This window comes from Bombina bombina, chromosome 10 (assembly GCF_027579735.1).
Source record: "Bombina bombina isolate aBomBom1 chromosome 10, aBomBom1.pri, whole genome shotgun sequence".
Taxonomy (NCBI): domain Eukaryota; kingdom Metazoa; phylum Chordata; class Amphibia; order Anura; family Bombinatoridae; genus Bombina; species Bombina bombina.
The window spans coordinates 26,569,486-26,589,903 of NC_069508.1; the positions used below are offsets into that span (position 1 = coordinate 26,569,486).

Consider the following 20,418-nt stretch of genomic DNA (forward strand, 5'->3'; position numbering starts at 1 on the left):
AATAGCCCGCACACACAGGCATACTAGTCTGCACACACAGGCATACTAGCCTGCACACACAGACATACTAGCCTGCATACACAGGCATACTAGCCACAGACATACTAGCCCGCACACAGAGGCATACTAGCCTGCACACAGGCATACTAGCTGCACACACATACATACTAGCCCGCACACAGAGGCATACTAGCCTGCACACAGGCATACTAGCTGCACCCACATACATAATAGCCCGCACACACAGACATACTAGCCCGCACACAGAGGCATACTAGCCTGCACACAGGCATACTAGCTGCACACACATACATAATATCCCGCACACACAGACATACTAGCCTGCACACACAGGCATACTAGCTCGCACACAGGCATACTAGCTGCACACACATACATAATAGCCCGCACACACAGACATACTAGCCCGCACACAGAGGCATACTAGCTCGCACACAGGCATACTAGCTGCACACACAGACATACTAGCCCACACACACAGACATACTAGCCTGCACACACAGGCATACTAGTCTGCACACACAGATATCCTAGCCCGCACACAGAGTCATACTAGCCCGCACACACATACATACTAGCTGCACCCACATACATAATAGCCCGCACACACAGACATACTAGCCCGCACACAGAGGCATACTAGCCTGCACACAGGCATACTCGCTGCACACACATACATAATAGCCCGCACACACAGACATACTAGCCTGCACACACAGGCATACTAGCTCGCACACAGGCATACTAGCTGCACACACATATATAATAGCCCGCACACACAGACATACTAGCCCGCACACAGAGGCATACTAGCTCGCACACAGGCATACTAGCTGCACACACAGACATACTAGCCCACACACACAGACATACTAGCCTGCACACACAGGCATACTAGTCTGCACACACAGATATCCTAGCCCGCACACAGAGTCATACTAGCCCGCACACACATACATACTAGCTGCACACACATACATACTAGCCCGCACACAGAGGCATACTAGCCCGCACACACAAACATACTAACTGCACACACATACATACTAGCCCGCACACACAGACATACTTTCTGCACACACAGACATACTAGCCCGCACAGACATACTAGCCCGCACACACAGGCATACTAGCCCGCACACACACAGGCATAGTAGCCCGCACGAACAGACATACTAGCCCTCACACAGGTATACTAGCCACACACACAGACATACTAGCCCGCACACACAGGCATACTAGTCCGCACACACAGGCATACTAGCCGCACACAGGTATACTAGCTGCACACACAGGCATACTAGTCCTCATACAGGCATACTGCCGCACACACAGACATACTGCCCACACACAGACATACTAGCCCGCACACAGAGGCATACTAGCCTGCACAAACAGACATACTAGCCCTCACACAGGTATACTAGCCCGCACACACAGACATACTAGCCCACACACAGGCATACTAGCCCGCACACACAGGCATACTAGTCTGCACACACAGGCATACTAGCCTGCACACACAGACATACTAGCCTGCACACACAGACATACTAGCCTGCACACACAGACATACTAGCCCGCACACAGAGGCATACTAGCCTGCACACAGGCATACTAGCTGCACACAGATACATACTAGCCTGCACACAGGCATACTAGCTGCACACACATACATAATAGCCCGCACACACAGACATACTAGCCCACACACACAGACATACTAGCCTGCACACACAGGCATACTAGTCTGCACACACAGATATCCTAGCCCGCACACAGAGTCATACTAGCCCGCACACACATACATACTAGCTGCACCCACATACATAATAGCCCGCACACACAGACATACTAGCCCGCACACAGAGGCATACTAGCCTGCACACAGGCATACTCGCTGCACACACATACATAATAGCCCGCACACACAGACATACTAGCCTGCACACACAGGCATACTAGCTCGCACACAGGCATACTAGCTGCACACACATACATAATAGCCCGCACACACAGACATACTAGCCCGCACAGAGGCATACTAGCTCGCACACAGGCATACTAGCTGCACACACAGACATACTAGCCCACACACACAGACATACTAGCCTGCACACACAGGCATACTAGTCTGCACACACAGATATCCTAGCCCGCACACAGAGTCATACTAGCCCGCACACACATACATACTAGCTGCACACACATACATACTAGCCCGCACACAGAGGCATACTAGCCCGCACACACAAACATACTAACTGCACACACATACATACTAGCCCGCACACACAGACATACTTTCTGCACACACAGACATACTAGCCCGCACAGACATACTAGCCCGCACACACAGGCATACTAGCCCGCACACACACAGGCATAGTAGCCCGCACGAACAGACATACTAGCCCTCACACAGGTATACTAGCCACACACACAGACATACTAGCCCGCACACACAGGCATACTAGTCCGCACACACAGGCATACTAGCTGCACACAGGTATACTAGCTGCACACACAGGCATACTAGTCCTCATACAGGCATACTGCCGCACACACAGACATACTGCCCACACACAGACATACTAGCCCGCACACAGAGGCATACTAGCCTGCACAAACAGACATACTAGCCCTCACACAGGTATACTAGCCCGCACACACAGACATACTAGCCCGCACACAGGCATACTAGCCCGCACACACAGGCATACTAGTCTGCACACACAGGCATACTAGCCTGCACACACAGACATACTAGCCTGCACACACAGACATACTAGCCTGCACACACAGACATACTAGCCCGCACACAGAGGCATACTAGCCTGCACACAGGCATACTAGCTGCACACAGATACATACTAGCCTGCACACAGGCATACTAGCTGCACACACATACATAATAGCCCGCACACACAGACATACTAGCCCACACACAAAGGCATACTAGCCCGCACACAGGCATACTAGCTGCACACACAGACATACTAGCCCACACACACAGATATACTAGCCTGCACACACAGGCATACTACCCTGCACACACAGATATACTAGCCCGCACACAGAGGCATACTAGCCCGCACACACATACATACTAGCTGCACACACATACATACTAGCCCGCACACACAGACATACTTTCTGCACACACAGACATACTAGCCCGCACACACAGACATACTAGCCCGCACACAGGCATACTAGCCCACACACACAGGCATACTAGCCCACACAAACAGAAATACTAGCCCTCACACAGGTATACTAGCCACACACACACAGACATACTAGCCCGCACACACAGGCATACTAGTCCGCACACACAGGCATACTAGCCCGCACACAGGCATATTAGCCCTCACACAGGCATACTAGCCGCACACAGGCATACTAGCTGAACACACAGGCATACTAGTCCTCATATAGGCATACTGCCGCACACACAGACATACTGCCCACACACAGTCATACTAGCCCTCACACAGACATACTAGCCTGCAGACAGCTGAAAAGTATAGAACAGTTCAAAATCTCAAATGAGATACATGTCAATCTTCTACTAATCTAATATCTGAATTTAATTATCTGTCCAGCACAATTGTAGGGGAGGGGTAAATTTAATAATTGCATTTCATTTCCTCTTCCTGTCTATAATTCACTTATAACGGACACCTGTTTGCACACAGGCATACTAGCCCGCACACACAGGCATACTAGTCTGCACACACAGGCATACTAGCCTGCACACACAGACATACTAGCCTGCACACACAGACATACTAGCCTGCACACACAGACATACTAGCCCGCACACAGAGACATACTAGCCTGCACACAGGCATACTAGCTGCACACAGATACATACTAGCCCGCACACAGAGGCATACTAGCCTGCACACAGGCATACTAGCTGCACACACATACATAATAGCCCGCACACACAGACATACTAGCCCACACACAAAGGCATACTAGCCCGCACACAGGCATACTAGCTGCACACACAGACATACTAGCCCACACACACAGATATACTAGCCTGCACACACAGGCATACTAGCCTGCACACACAGATATACTAGCCCGCACACAGAGGCATACTAGCCCGCACACACATACATACTAGCTGCACACACATACATACTAGCCCGCACACACAGACATACTTTCTGCACACACAGACATACTAGCCCGCACACACAGGCATACTAGCCCACACACACAGGCATACTAGCCCACACAAACAGAAATACTAGCCCTCACACAGGTATACTAGCCACACACACACAGACATACTAGCCCGCACACACAGGCATACTAGTCCGCACACACAGGCATACTAGCCCGCACACAGGCATATTAGCCCTCACACAGGCATACTAGCCGCACACAGGCATACTAGCTGAACACACAGGCATACTAGTCCTCATATAGGCATACTGCCGCACACACAGACATACTGCCCACACACAGTCATACTAGCCCTCACACAGAGGCATAATAGCCCACACACACAGGCATACTAGCCCACACAAACAGAAATACTAGCCCTCACACAGGTATACTAGCCACACACACACAGACATACTAGCCCGCACACACAGGCATACTAGTCCGCACACACAGGCATACTAGCCCGCACACAGGCATATTAGCCCTGACACAGGCATACTAGCCGCACACAGGCATACTAGCTGAACACACAGGCATACTAGTCCTCATATAGGCATACTGCCGCACACACAGACATACTGCCCACACACAGTCATACTAGCCCTCACACAGACATACTAGCCTGCAGACAGCTGAAAAGTATAGAACAGTTCAAAATCTCAAATTAGATACACGTCAATCTTCTACTAATCTAATATCTGAATTTAATTATCTGTCCAGCACAATTGTAGGGGAGGGGTAAATTTAATAATTGCATTTCTTTTCCTCTTCCTGTCTATAATTCACTGTTTTGTGTTCATTGTCAACACCAATATAACATGCAACTCAATATATCAACGTCATGCAACTCAATATATCAACGTCATGCAACTCAATATATCAACGTCATGCAACTCAATATATCAATGTCATGCAACTCAATAAATCAACGTCATGCAACTCAATATATCAACAACATGCAACTCAATATATCAACGTCATGCAACTCAATATATCAACGACATGCAACTCAATATATCAACATCATGCAACTCAATATATCAACGACATGCAACTCAATATATCAACGACATGCAACTCAATATATCAACGTCATGCAACTCAATATATCAACGACATGCAACTCAATATATCAACGACATGCAACTCAATATATCAACGTCATGCAACTCAATATATCAACGTCATGCAACTCAATATATCAAGGACATGCAACTCAATATATCAACGTCATGCAACTCAATATATCAAAGACATGCAACTCAATATATCAATGTCATGCAACTCAATATATCAAGGACATGCAACTCAATATATCAACGACATGCAACTCAATATATCAACGTCATGCAACTCAATAAATCAACGTCATGCAACTCAATATATCAACAACATGCAACTCAATATATCAAGGACATGCAACTCAATAAATCAATGACATGCAACTCAATATATCAATGTCATGTAACTCAATATATCAACGTCATGCAACTCAATATATCAACGATATGCAACTCAATATATCAACGTCATGCAACTCAATATATCAACGTCATGCAACTCAATGGGGCATATGTATCAAGCTCCGTATGGAGCTTGATGCCCCGTGTTTCTGGCGAGTCATCAGACTCACCAGAAACAGCAGTTATGAAGCAGCGGTCACAAAGACCGCTGCTCCATAACCTGTCCGCCTGCTCTGAGCAGGCGGACAGACATCGCAACAATACAACCCGATCAAGTACGATCGGGTTGATTGACACCCCCCTGCTGGAGGCCTATTGGGAGAAAATCTAAATTTGTCAGAAAACAAATCTACTGCTTATTTGAAATTCTGAGTAGGTGTTAAATCATTGTCTTTTTATTATGCACTTGTTAATTATCAACGATATGCAACTCAATATATCAACGTCATGCAACTCAATATATCAACGTCATGCAACTCAATGGGGCATATGTATCAAGCTCCGTATGGAGCTTGATGCCCCGTGTTTCTGGCGAGTCATCAGACTCACCAGAAACAGCAGTTATGAAGCAGCGGTCACAAAGACCGCTGCTCCATAACCTGTCCGCCTGCTCTGAGCAGGCGGACAGACATCGCAACAATACAACCCGATCAAGTACGATCGGGTTGATTGACACCCCCCTGCTGGAGGCCTATTGGGAGAAAATCTAAATTTGTCAGAAAACAAATCTACTGCTTATTTGAAATTCTGAGTAGGTGTTAAATCATTGTCTTTTTATTATGCACTTGTTAATTAAGTAATTATTGAGTGTTCCTTTAAGAATGTCACCCTGACAACAATGTCACAGCTATAAACATATTGCAGATGAATTGTTGGTTTTACCAATACATAACAGCCGTAATACATTGCACTTTTTCATTTGCTTCTATAGTCAATTTGATTTGTTCTATTGATATCTTTGTTGAAATGTATACCTAGGTAGGCTCAGGAGGAGTGCACTATTGCTAGCTAGCTTCTGATTGGTGGATACACATATGTGCTTCTTGTCACTGGCTCAACAAATGTGCTCAGCTAGCTCCCAATAGTGTGTTGCTGCTCTTTCATTAATTAGAAAGTTGTTTAAAACGGAATGCTCTATCTGAATAATAAAATAAAATGTTGTGTTTCATGTCCCTTTAAACACTATATGGCAGTTGTGTTTGTAACAATGTTATACATATAGTGCTAAAGACACGTGCACACTACTGGGCCTACCTGGGTATGCTCTTTACAATGGATACCAAGAGAAAGATGTACATTTAATAACAGAAATACATTAGAAGGTGCTTTATCTGAATCATTAGAACAATATTCTGACTTTCGTGCCCCTATAAGATAACACAGAGTATTAGTATGTGAAGTGAGGGGATTGTGTTTCATGGTACTGAGCACAGACACACTATCCGGATCACAGTGCACTAAATGGCAGGGACCACATAGCCCTCCGGCTCACAATGCTCATACTGTGCGCAAGGAAACTGGAAACTGACCTTCTCCCCAGCAACTCCAGGTGGTCCGTTCTCTCCAGGTAATCCAACTGGTCCCTGTAACATGAAACAGGTAGCATTAGAGGAGAAAATATCAGGAGTAATAAATAAAGACAGATAACAACAAACTGTACTGTTACTCATTTCTATTTGTAAACCAAACAGCCAAATGTAGTATTAACCCCTGGGATGACAGAGAAAGATGCAAAGCATCAAAGTGTTTCTTTGGCACTGCCAGGGTTAATAACTGTAGGTTTTGGTGTTAAAAAGAGCAACAAACTGTTGCACAGGGCATTTGTACACATCACAGAAGCAGTGATAACATTTATTATTTGTGTTTTTGCTAATACAAGTATATTGCAGAAATGTTTTGTATTCAAAACTGAAATGCGCTTATGCATATTTCACTTTTTACTATTACATCCCTTTAAGAGGTAAGGAATTGTGTATATGGGATTAATTCAGTGTAAGGGAGTAATAGAGGCCCATTTATCAAGCTCCGTATGGAACTTGTGGGCCCGTGTTTCTGGCGAGTCTGAAGACTCGCCAGAAACACCAGTTATGAAGCAGCGGTCTAAAGACCACTGCTCCATAACCTGTCCGCCTGCTCTGAGCAGGCAGACAGAGATCGCAGGAATTCAACCAGATCGAGTACGATCGGGTTGATTGACACCCCCCTGCTGGCAGCCGATTAGCCGCGAGTCTGCAGGGGGTGGCGTTGCACCAGCAGCTCACAAGATGTCTGCCGGATCTGATCCGCACTGTCGGATCAGGTCCGACAGACATTTGATAAATAGGCCTCATAGTGTAGTGGGTGACTATTTTAAAGAGAAATAGTCATGTCTGCCAGACATCGCTGAATGCTGACAGCATACGCATTCTGGTGAACTGCTTGTGCAATGCCGCCACCTGCAGATTCGTGGGCCGATCGGCCGCTAGCAGGGGATGTCAATCAACCCGATCGTACACGATCATGCAGATTGCAGACCTCAGAGGAGGCGTATGAGTTAAGGAGCAGCGGTCTTAAGACCACTGCTTCTTAAAGAGACACTGAACCCAAATTTTTTTCTTTCGTTATTCAGATAAAGCATGCAATTTTAAGCAACTTTCTAATTTACTCCTTTTATCATTTTTTCTTCATTCACTTGCTATCTTTATTTGAAAAAGAAGGCATCTAAGCTTCTTTTTTTGTTCAGAACTCTAGACAGCACTTTTTTATTGGTGGATGAATTTATGCACCAATCAGCAAGAATAACCCAGGTTATTCACCAAAAATGGGCCGGCATCTAAACTTACATTCTTGCATTTCAAATAAAGATACCAAGAGAATGAAGAAAATTTGATAATAGGAGTAAATTAGAAAGTTGCTTAAAATGTCATGCTCTATCTGAATCAAGAAAGAAAAAATATGGGTTTAGTGTCCCTTTAATATGAGCCAGCGCAAGTAAATAAAATGGATCCACTAAATAAAAAAAATATCTACTTTTGCTAAAAAAAGAATAAAAAATGCCCATGAGAAATAGGGAAAAAAAGATTAACATAATAAAAAGATACAAAAAGAAAATGATACACAGAAAAAAAGGTTATAAATATTCAGTGTAAAAAAATAACAACTAATATTAAAATTATCTTATATTTCCAGGTGTGAAAAACCACACTGACACTCACAGGAGTGCTCTAAGAAATGGTCCTGTCCCTGTGACATGCTACATGCTCCCATAGAATGTAATAGAGCTCGCTGAAAGGGGAAACTTTGCTGGAAAAGGGAAATTAGCAGGGAGTAGAGTGTGGGGGGGGGGGTGCACTTTAAAAATTAAATCCTGGAGCCAATATGGATCAGATTACCCTGTTTTCAGTGTATAGTATCTTACAGTTGCTTCTATGTGCCAAGGCTTGGGATTTTCTATTAGGGTAATACGTGTTTTGAGTATTTTGACACAATCTTGCCACCTTTAAGTTGGTGAAATAAAACTGTGAGATCTGAAGGGGAAATAGGTTTAGAGAATTCTACCAGGCGCTTCATAGTACTGGTCAGATTTCTTAGACAATCTCATAAGCCCCGAGACCTTTAGATAATTGGCAAAATTGTAAAATAATGTGATAGATATATAATTGCATGAGAGAATTGTAACTCCTAAATACGTAACCTCCCGGAGTTTAAAAAATACTACAACACTAATGGAAAACAATGAAAATAGCTGCCTTGCAAACAAATGCAATGTTAAACTGTAGCCATAAAGTATATAATTATGGTCCGAGCTTTGGATAGAAAATGATGTAATTTAAGCAGGAACAGCACAAAAAATGCACTTATGAAAGATAAAGTGTTGTAAAACCAGCATGAGAACATAAACATAATATAGTATAAAGACAAACTGCAATGGGAAAATGACGCATATGTAAGCGTTCAACAAAACACATAAACCACAACTGAAAAGACAGACAAAAATGGTTCAAAGCATAGCAGAGAAAATCCGACGTAAGAAAAGCTACATGAAACAAACCAGAATCCCCATAAGAACATAAATCCTAAAAAGAAAAGGAGTAAAAAAGGAAGAAATCAGAACTGGGAAACATAAAGCGGCCTATCTATCACGCTCTGAAAGGAGCTTGACGGCCCGTGTTTCTGGTGAGTCTTCAGTCACAAAGACCGCTGCTCCATAACCTGTCCGCCTGCTCTGAGCAGGCGGACAGACATCGCCGCAGTTCAACCCGATCGAGTACGATCGGGTTGATTGACACCTCCCTGCTGGTGGCCGATTGGCCGCGATTCTGCAGGGGGCGACGTTGCACCAGCAGCTCTTGTGAGCTGCTGGTGCAATGCTGAATACGGCGAGCGTATTGCTCTCCGCATTCAGCGAGGTCTGTTGGACCTGATCCGCACTGTCGGATCAGTTCCGACAGACCTTTGATAAATAGAGGCCAAAGAGATGAAGGGCTCCATTTATCAAGCTAGTCTAAACACCCCTAATCTGCCGCCCCCGACAACGCCGCCACATATATAATGTTATTAACCCCTATCCCACCGCTCCCCGAAGTTGCCGCAACTAGATAAATGTATTAACCCCTATCCCGCCGCTCCCGGACCCCGCCGCAACTAAATAAATGTATTAACCCCTATCCCTCCGCTCCCGGAGCCCACCGTAACTCTAATAAACTTATTAACCCCTATCCCTCCACTCCCGGAGCCCACCGCAACTCTAATAAAGTTATTAACCCCTATCCCCCCGCTCCCGTACCCCTCCGCAACTAAATAAATGTATTAACCCCTAAACCCCTTGCCTCCCACATCACTACCACTTACTAAACCTATTAACCCCTAAACCGCCAGCCCCCCACATCGCCATAAACTAAATTAAGCTATTAACCCCTAAACCTAACAACCCGCTAACTTTACATTAAATATTAACTCATCCCTATCTTATAATAAATTTAAACTTACCTTTAGAATTAAAATAAACTATATTAAACTACTAATTAACCTACCCTAACTATTATCCTACAATTACATTAAACTATATTAAACTATTAATTAACCTACCCTAACTATTATACTAAAATTACTTTAAACTAACAATTACATTAACTATATTACATATTTAAAAACCTAACCCTACTCAAGTTATTTAAATCTACTATTAAAAATTACTAAGTTACAAAAAAACAAACAACTAAATAAAAAACACTAATTGGAATAGCCAATAGACTGCAAGCTCAATCCTATTGGCTGATTGGATCAGCCAATAGGATGAAAGCTCAATCCTATTGGCTGATTGCAACAGCCAATAGGATTTTTTCCCCTTTAATTCCGATTGGCTGATAGAATTTGGATGAAGACTTTGGCCCGCTTGGATGAAGACTTCTGCCGGCTTCACTGAGGACTTCTGCCGCTTGGATGAGGATGGATGTCCGGTCTTCGAAAACTGTAAGTGGATCTTCCGGGGTTAGTTTTTTTTTAGGGGTTTATTGGGTGGGTTTTAATTTTAGGTTAGGGACTTTGGGCAGTAAAAGAGCTGAATGCCCTTTTAAGGGCAATGCCCATACAAATGCCCTTTTCAGGGCAATGGGGAGCTTAGGTTTTTTTAGATAGGTTTTTATTTGGGGGTGTTGGTTGTGTGGGTGGTGGGTTTTACTGTTGGGGGGGTATTTGTATTTTTTTTAACAGGTAAAAGAGCTGATTTCTTTGGGGCAATGCCCTGCAAAAGGCCCTTTTAAGGGCCATTGGTAGTTTAGTGTAGGCTAGGGGTATTTTTTATTTTGGGGGGCTTTTTAATTTTGATAGGGCTATTAGATTAGGTGTGATTAGTTTAAATATTTGATAATTTATTTTTTATTTTGTGTAATTTAGTGTTTTTTATTTTGTGTAACTTAGTTGTTATTGTTTTGTAACTTAGTAATTTTTAATAGTAGATTTAAATAACTTGAGTAGGGTTAGGTTTTTAAATATGTAATATAGTTAATTTAATTGTTAGTTTAATATAATTTTAGTATAATAGTTAGGGTAGGTTAATTAGTAGTTTAATGTAGTTTAATGTAATTGTAGGATAATAGGGTAGGTTAATTAGTAGTTTAATATAGTTTAATGTAATTGTAGGATAATAGTTAGGGTAGGTTAATTAGTAGTTTAATATAGTTTATTTTAATTCTAAAGGTAAGTTTACATTTATTATAAGATAGGGATGAGTTAATATTTAATGTAAAGTTAGCGGGTTGTTAGGTTTAGGGGTTAATAGCTTAATTTAGTTTATGGTGATGTAAGGGGCTGGCGGTTTAGGGGTTAATAGGTTTAGTAAGTGGTAGTGATGTGGGAGGCCAGGTGTTTAGGGGTTAATACATTTATTTAGTTGCCGAGGGGTCCGGGAGCGGCGGGATAGTGTTTAATAACTTTATTAGAGTTGCGGTGGGCTCCAGGAGCAGAAGGATAGGGGTTAATACATTTATTTAGTTGCGGCGGGGTCCAGGAGCGGCGGGATAGGGCTTAATACATTTATCTAGTTGCGGCAACTTCGGGGAGCGGTGGGATAGGGGTTAATAACATTATGTAGATGGCGTTGTCGGGGGCGGCAGATTAGGGGTGTTTAGACTCGGGGAACATGTTAGGGTGTTAGGTGTAAACGTAATTTGTTTTCTACCATAGAAATCAATGGGATATCTGGCAGCATTGAACATAAGCTTTCCCTGCTTTCAGACTCCCATTGATTCCTATGGCATCCGCGGCCTCCAGGGTGGCGAATTGAAAACCAGGTATGCTGGGCCGGAATAGTGGCGAGCGTACCTGTTAGAAGTTTGATAAATGGCAAAAGTTGTCAGATAGTGCCGAATTTGTATTTGGAACATCTGTAATGACGCAAGCATCGATCTGTGTCAGATTGAGACCGGCGGATCCTATGTTACGTCACAAATTTCAACTTTTGCCGGTCTGTAGGCTTTGACAAATGGGTCGAATCAAGCTTGCCACAATTACGCTGCGGAATTCCAGCGTATCTGCGGTTGACGGCTTGATAAATATCCCTCAAATTCTGGAATAGATAGTCTCTTTAAGCTTAGATGTAAGTAGCAAAATTTCATGGGGGTATTTGCCCCACTTCTGCCCCTCAGACACTAGAGACTGTTTGTCACCTAAATATGTTTGTATTTACTATAACATGGCTCAGTGAGGTTATAGTGAAGCTTTTGGTTGTACAATGAAATAAAAAGTAAGCAAGTTATAAAAGCTCTATGTTTCTGATCTTATAGGGAGTGTGTGTTTAACTTTAGCGCAGGCGCATGATAAGTCTATCAGATGCCATACTATGTACCCCAAAAAAGGTAAGTAGAGTGCGCTCTCACACTCTGGTTTTGCTGTCCTGACTTCTGTATGACGGATCACACTTAAGTTGTCATTCAGAATTAAGAGCAGCATAAACAGAGCGCAAATGTGTGCCCTGCGTACTTCCTCTGTGGTGCACAGTCAGTACAGCATCTTTTTGGCATCACTGCCAGCCCTTAGTGAAGTTAAATAAAAAAAACGGTTGCGAGGTGTGGTCTACAGTCTAAGTAAACCGCATATACATGTGCTAAACTACTCTCTACAGTGAGCTGTGCAACGCCTCCTTACTTTACGTCACTATGTACAGCAATGTTGGTAAAAATGTTACATTTACTGTTCCTCGAAAACAATGAATAAAAATTGTGTGACCAGTCAACATACATCCATTCAAAACGGAATTTTTAAAGGGACATGAAACCCACATTTTTTCTTTCATGATTCAGAAAGAGCATGCAACTTTCTAATTTACTTCTATTATCTAGTTTGCTCCATTCTCTTGATATTCTTTGCTGAAAAGCATATCTAGATAGGCTCAGTAGCTGCTGATTGGTGGCTGCACATAGATGCCTCGTGTGATTGACTCACCCATGTGCATTGCTATTTCTTCAACAAAGAATATCTAAAAAATGAAGCAAATTAGATAATAGAAATAAATTAGCAAGTTGTTTACAATTGTATTCTCTATCTGAATCATGAAATAAAAATTTTGGGTTTAGTGTCCCTTCAATTAAGACTAACAAAATTAAAAAAACTTTGCAATGTCATTTCATAATTTATTTGCCTTCTTTTTCCTGTAATTGTACTCCAGAAATTGATTTTCTTCCAGTTTTTGTGAGAATATACTTCACTTCCATACTCCAGATTTTATAAACTGATCCTGCAGTGTGTTCCACCCTGATTTAAAGATCAGCAAAGGACATAAGATACTTTTAAAAAGGTGTGTCCCTTGACTGGAAAACAATGTCAATTTTGTAAACAAAATTCAATTTGAAACCATTTAAAAACATGTATTTTGTAGGCAGCTCTTTCACAATATAGTGTTTGATTCCTGATATACAGTATACTACACAAATGTGTTTTACGTCCCTTTATCATGTGATAATTGCATTGACTTTAATGACAAATTTTAGCAGTCTTGATAACGTTTTCTATAGCATTACAATATAAAATGATAAAATGTATTCAGTAGAAGCATTCAAATGAAAGAATGAATGAACAAAATGAACAAATAGTCCACCATTTGAATGTAAAAAAAAAAGTCATTCGCCCAACCCAAACAGATATCTATTAGTGCATTACAGTCAGCTCTAAATAGCCTTTATAATCCATATGTCTGTCTTCCTTTATACAGGATTTAGCCCAGTCACTGCTGGGTAACCCCAGTGAGCAACTATTAAATTCTCAGTGACATATTATATATTGAGCCCATTACTGGACTCTTTTGGTGGTACAGACATTCCAAGCCTCCTTCCTATATGACTATATATAACATACACGTTATTGTTCTGCTCTTGAGCTCTACAGATGGTTCCACTTTTATTTCATTTGCCGTCCTAATAACATATCCTTTTAAGTATTTTTTTCTTTTTTTTCCCTTTTTCCTACATGTGGTTGCTATTAAGATTTATTTCCCAGTTTTGAACCAAGAGAACTTATATATGGTTTTGTTCTACGGTTAGACGTATTTAGTGTTAATGTTGGTATTTGTAATATATCCAGTAGCCAGTTTTTAGTTTACATTACAGATATGTTAGAACAAGGGTACATCACAATTGGTGTTGGCAAATTTACAGTAAGCAGATGGAAAAGGGAATCGTAAATTAAACAGAGAGTCTATACAGTTTGCAGTTAAACCAAATACAGGTTATATTTTATTTGATCAAATTTGGTGAAGCTTAAAGTGAAATGAAAGCCAAAAATTTCCTTTTGTGACTCAGACAGAACACACAATTTAAAAAAAGTTTCCAATTTACTTCTATTGTCAAATTTGCTTTGTTCCCATGCTATTCTTTGTTGAAGAAATACCTAGGTAGCATCTGGAACACTACATGGCAGGAAATAGTGCTGCCCTCTAGTGCTCTTGCAGATGGATTGCAAAACTGCTGCCATAAAGTGTTCCTCTCAGGATGAGTACCATAAGTAACAGTTAAAATACTATCAGTTTTTTATGTACTTTTGGTACCCTTGATCATGCCGATATGCCCATCTTCGCCAATGGTACACCAGATACTTTTCTCTGCCCACTCTTTAAAATCTTTCTCTGCTCCACCTATTACAATCTTGTAACTCCACATGCAGACTTTAGTGTCTCGGTCCCCAGCCCTCAGCGACTCAGTTCCATGTATGAGCTCCCCAACTTTTAGTTCTAAGACTGGCCCTATGCTTAGGACCCCAGCCGCAGTATTGACTTGTACATTTATCATATAGGCAAACGTTTTACTGTGTAGTCAATCTTAACTGCAGCCCCTCACAGCACAATAAACTTTATCTGTGCCCCATAACAAAAACCTATATATGTCCCCAAAGTGCTAACCATGACCTTCTCACATCTAATAACTCTAACCACAACTCTCAGCACGATATTTATCCCTCACCAGATGATTACATCACAATACCCTACACAGGTCCTAGTTAACAGCTGCAGAGAGGTTCTCGCCAGATCCCTTTTGTGGAATCATTTTTTGGGACATTTATTGTCTTATCTTGATATGCCCATCTTTAACTAAAAACACTAAGGGCTCCATTTTTTAAGCAGCGGATGCTGTTTCAGAGGCCCATCACTGTTCCTAAACCTGTCCGCCAGCTTTTAGGTGGTGGATTGAAATTATCCCAATCTTATACGATCAGGATGATTGACAGCCCCTTCTAGCGACCGATTGGCTGCCAATGAGCAGGGGGCGGTATTATACAAGCATATGTTGTCTGCATTTAGCGTTGTCGAGTGGACATGATTCGCTATAATTATAGCGAATCATGTCTTCTCAACAAATGGTAAATCAACCCCTAAGTGTCATTCCCTCGATTGCCTTTGAATCTCATGGCATTTCTCAAAGCATGTGCAATGTTCCTCTTAATTTCATACTATCAGACTTCAGCATTTATAGATGTGCGGCGGACATGATATGCTACATCGTATCATGTCCGCTCGCACTATGATAAATTGGCCCCATAGAGTTTGTTTTTCTCAACAGCCGGGCTGTTACTAAACACTGCTGCACACTTCTTTAAAATATCTGTTTTTTCTCAAGTATAATTTTCATTTAGTAAAGGATAATATCTGTGACAAGCCATAAACGGAAAATAGCAGTGGAATAAGAGTAGCAGATCTAATTAGCAAACTGTGTAAACATCAGAATTAATACCTATTCAGTTATTTTGTAGGGACGACACCCAGATTATAGCGAGCGCAGCTCAGCCACTTATGTGTCAAAGCAAACAAATGCAGAGCTAATAATGTTGCACAGACACATTGTACAGTTTCCTAATATTAGGCAGACTTTTCCCAGATATGCTATGATTCACCATTTTGCCTCTCATATTACAAGAATCATGTTCATCCAGTTAAAGGGCCAATAAATACATTAGAGTTACATAATCAGCAAACACATAACAAAAAGATGCTGCTGCTCCGGAGCCCTTGTAGGGCAGGTTCACATATGCAAGCCTGGTTCCCACAATGTAAGAAGCAGTGTTCATTAGACTGCTGCTTCTTACACTCTATGCCACCTCTGAGGAAGCGAGGGGAAATCATTGAGAGTACGCTCACTCTTGGTGATTGACAGTCCCTTCTCTCTCTTAATTGGTCGCGCAAGAGAAGGGGCGGGCATTAAACGCTCACTTGAGTGTGTAATGATACATACAGGCAGCAGATCCTGTTTGTTCGTTCGTTGCCCGTATGTAGCGAAGGTGAGTGGACAACTTCTCGAGTTGAGAAGATTGTCCGCTTGCTGCTTTGTACATGGGGGCCAATGAAATACCACTATTTATTTCAAATGAGCAGTAGATTTTTTTCTGACAAATTTGACATTTCTTCATGTGAAAGCCAAAAGCAAATCACAGACTATACAAAATACACTGTGAACTGTTGCACATGCTCAATATGATCAGAATGTGTGTGTATAAAAAGACTGTGCAAGTGCCCCAACTTGAGTTTATATCACTCAACAGGATTCTAAAACAATGTGCAATAGACCTCCCTGATTGTAAATTGTGGATTAGATTAGAGCATGATATTATAGGCTCCCACCTTCCTCTTGCCCTATGCAGATTGCACATTATCCAATCTTACTAGAGACCTTTGAGGTTTGGATGACGCTTCTAGTAAACTTCCCTGACCTCTCTTCAAACCCTTCCTCCTTGACCCCGATAATGAGTAATCCGGAATTGTTCGGAGGGCTTTCAGTTCACACTAACAGGCATAATATACACCAATTATTACCAATTTATATGATACTGGATTCTTCCCATTTACAACCTAGTGACCAGTTGGGCGACATTGCAGGAGGTCCCTTTACTAACTGGTTTAGATGTTTACAACTGCGACACATTGCACAAAAGAAGACCCGATATAGTTAAAACACTCCTTTTGAGAATCTTTGTTGCTCAGAAACCCCTTTGAGATATGAAATCTCTATTCTATATGCACTTCTAAGTACACCCCCACCCTTAGATTTACATGGTTATGCAACTTCTTGGCACAAAAAGTTACCCTATGCCCTCTCAGCAAAGAAATGGCATGCTATTTTTTTTGCTATAGTGAAACCAGAACACTCCTCACTCCTAGATACCAATTCTACATTTTTATTTAGGTGGTATTTATCTCCCCAGAAATTAAAATATATTTTTCCAGAGGCCTCTGATCATATACTTTTGATTGTGCATACTTTTATCTTCAATAAATATCTTAAAATTAAAAGAAAACTGTGCACATTTTGATAATATGAGTAATTTGGATAGTTTTTGTCTTAAACTGATGGCTCTATTTAAATCATTAAAGAAAAACATTACTTTAGTGTCCATTTAAATAGTGATTGGCCACTCAAAGAGAATTCTTAGCCAACAGAATTATGCCAAGGGAACAAAGCAGTATTTCATGTTGTGATGTGGAGATAATAATATTTATATTTAGAGGTTATGAAATCAATGTTTTTTGTTTTTTAAAGAAAAAAGACATTGTTTAATCCATTTGAACTGGGGTATTTTGTGAATACAGTGTAATTTAAATACATTGCACTGTACATTTGTTGATTACACATTTTTCTTAGTTTGTTTATTGAAAATAAATTAATTAATACTACACATTAACAAAATAAAAATGTCCGTGGCTTTTCCTGGTCATGGTAGTGGAATTTAAAACATTTCTCATTTAGTAAAACATTAATCTTACTTATATTATTGGATGAAATGAACAAAGAACGAATGATGGCTTGACCAAAAAGATTAATTAATTAATTTGTTTCATTTGGTATGAAAAGGGAAGGGGGAGGAGCTATATTGTTTTGTGAAATAGCTTCTTTGTAATGTATTACTAATGATTGATTTTAGGGACAGCCAGTCAGGCATTAAATGTTGGATTTTAGTCATACAGACTTGTCCAATAAGCTTTAACCCAGCATAGGGACGTGGGAGACTAGAGGAGGCTCAGACATTTTCAGTCACTTTGACTAGAGCTATTGGAATATGCAGTTGTGTGATTTTTGTGCTTCTGAGAGCTATTAAAATGTGCAATTGTGTGACTTCTGTGCCTCTGTGAGCTAGTCATCGTCTCAAATTCAATCAGAGAGTTTGTTCTTTTAATTGTTCAAATTCTATAATGTTATATTCTTGTTAATATTAGTTGTATATATTTGCTGTTCCTTTTGGAAATAACAGTAAAGAATTTAAATAAAATATTTGGTCGTAATCATTGTCCACATGAACTGAATTCAGCCAAACCAAACGCCGGAAAAAAAAAATCTGAACTGGGATATCAGAGTTTGCTTTTTTATTCTTTTGATGTATTTATTTATTACTAAATATTTATTTTGGTTGTAGAATTCAAAGGTGAATTTGAGTCAAATTGATAGTAGCAGCGATCGGTGTCTATTTCCATCTGGTACGTCGGCATCTTTCATTTCATGATTGTTTTTAAACACACGCCTGATGTTACATTGCTAATGAGTTGAAAAGCATTTGTTTTATTAAGTGTGTTCTGCAAATGTGTTTGGTTTGGGTTGCGTGAGTTCCACATTGGGGTACATTACTATTACAGTCCCTTTATATAACACTTGAATAATCACTGTTTGTTTAGGGGCCTTGATGGCTCATGTTACACATTGATTATAGCATTAGCACTATAGTGTTTATACTGTGACTCATAGGTCACCATAGCAACATTTTTGGTGTTTTTTTGTTCTAATTGGGGGGAGGGGTTTGTTTGTTTTAGTGTATAAATTCACTGTTGTTTGATTCACGCGTTGTCTGAAGAAGGGGATATATTGTCCTCGAAACGTCACTGTTTTTTTGCCAAGTAAAGATTTCATAAAAGTCCAGTGAGTGCAAGTTTCTTTGTTTATATATATATTGTGCACCTTTGAACTGTTATTGTGTGACTAAGTTATTCTTGCATTGATTAAATACCATTTATTGTGTCTGTTATATATTTACCTAAAGGATAGATTTTCATAAAATGTCATTATTTTGTTGCATATTTGCCCCTTCTACTTGAGTGATATTTTATGCCTAAGATGTTTTCTGGTTTTCTGATGAATGGGCCGCTATTCGGTAAAATCCCCAGTTATGTGATGTCATGGTATTAGTCGCACATATTGTGACTGGTTTAAAAGATGACTGTACATACCCATAGTCTGTACTTGCTTTTGGTAATAAAATCCTTTCAAAGTTTTCAAAACTGTGTGAAATATGTTTAAATACTTTCAATAATAAGCTTATGATCATAATCAAATGTCATGACTTCTGACGCATTCCTAAAATATTTCGTACAGTAACTGGCGCCCCTCGCCCACATGATACAGGTTAAGTTTAATATGCTTCATTGAAAACAAATATTTGTATTAAAATTGACTTACTAAGAGATGAGTGTTGGCTAAATAAGCCATTAGTGACATTTCACACATACTATTTATATGGAGTATACATCTGATATCTGATAGTGCCTGGATCACTATATGGCAGTAGATTTATAAGAATACTACATTGTTATATATTTGCTAGAGCACTATATGGCAGTAGTTTTACAAGAATACTAAGTTATACATTTGCAAGTGCACTAGATGGCAGCCTTGTTTCCACTAACTTCTGTCATACAGTGCTGCATATATGGGTACGCTACCTAAGTAGGTATGCCCTTCAACAAAGAATACTATGAAAACAAATTTGATAAAATAATTGGGAACTTTTTCAAACGTATTTA

At 40.8% G+C, this 20,418-nt stretch overlaps 1 protein-coding gene across 2 annotated transcripts in view; it reads right to left on the reverse strand.

The window, feature by feature from the left end:
* COL24A1 (collagen type XXIV alpha 1 chain) overlaps positions 1 to 20,418 on the reverse strand; it is a 416,052-nt gene that overhangs the window by 161,459 nt on the left and 234,175 nt on the right. For both annotated transcript variants that reach the window (XM_053693893.1, XM_053693894.1), the window contains exon 25: positions 7,202 to 7,255. In XM_053693893.1, coding sequence (XP_053549868.1) covers positions 7,202 to 7,255 — 54 coding nt within the window. The remainder of the gene's footprint in view (positions 1 to 7,201; positions 7,256 to 20,418) is intronic.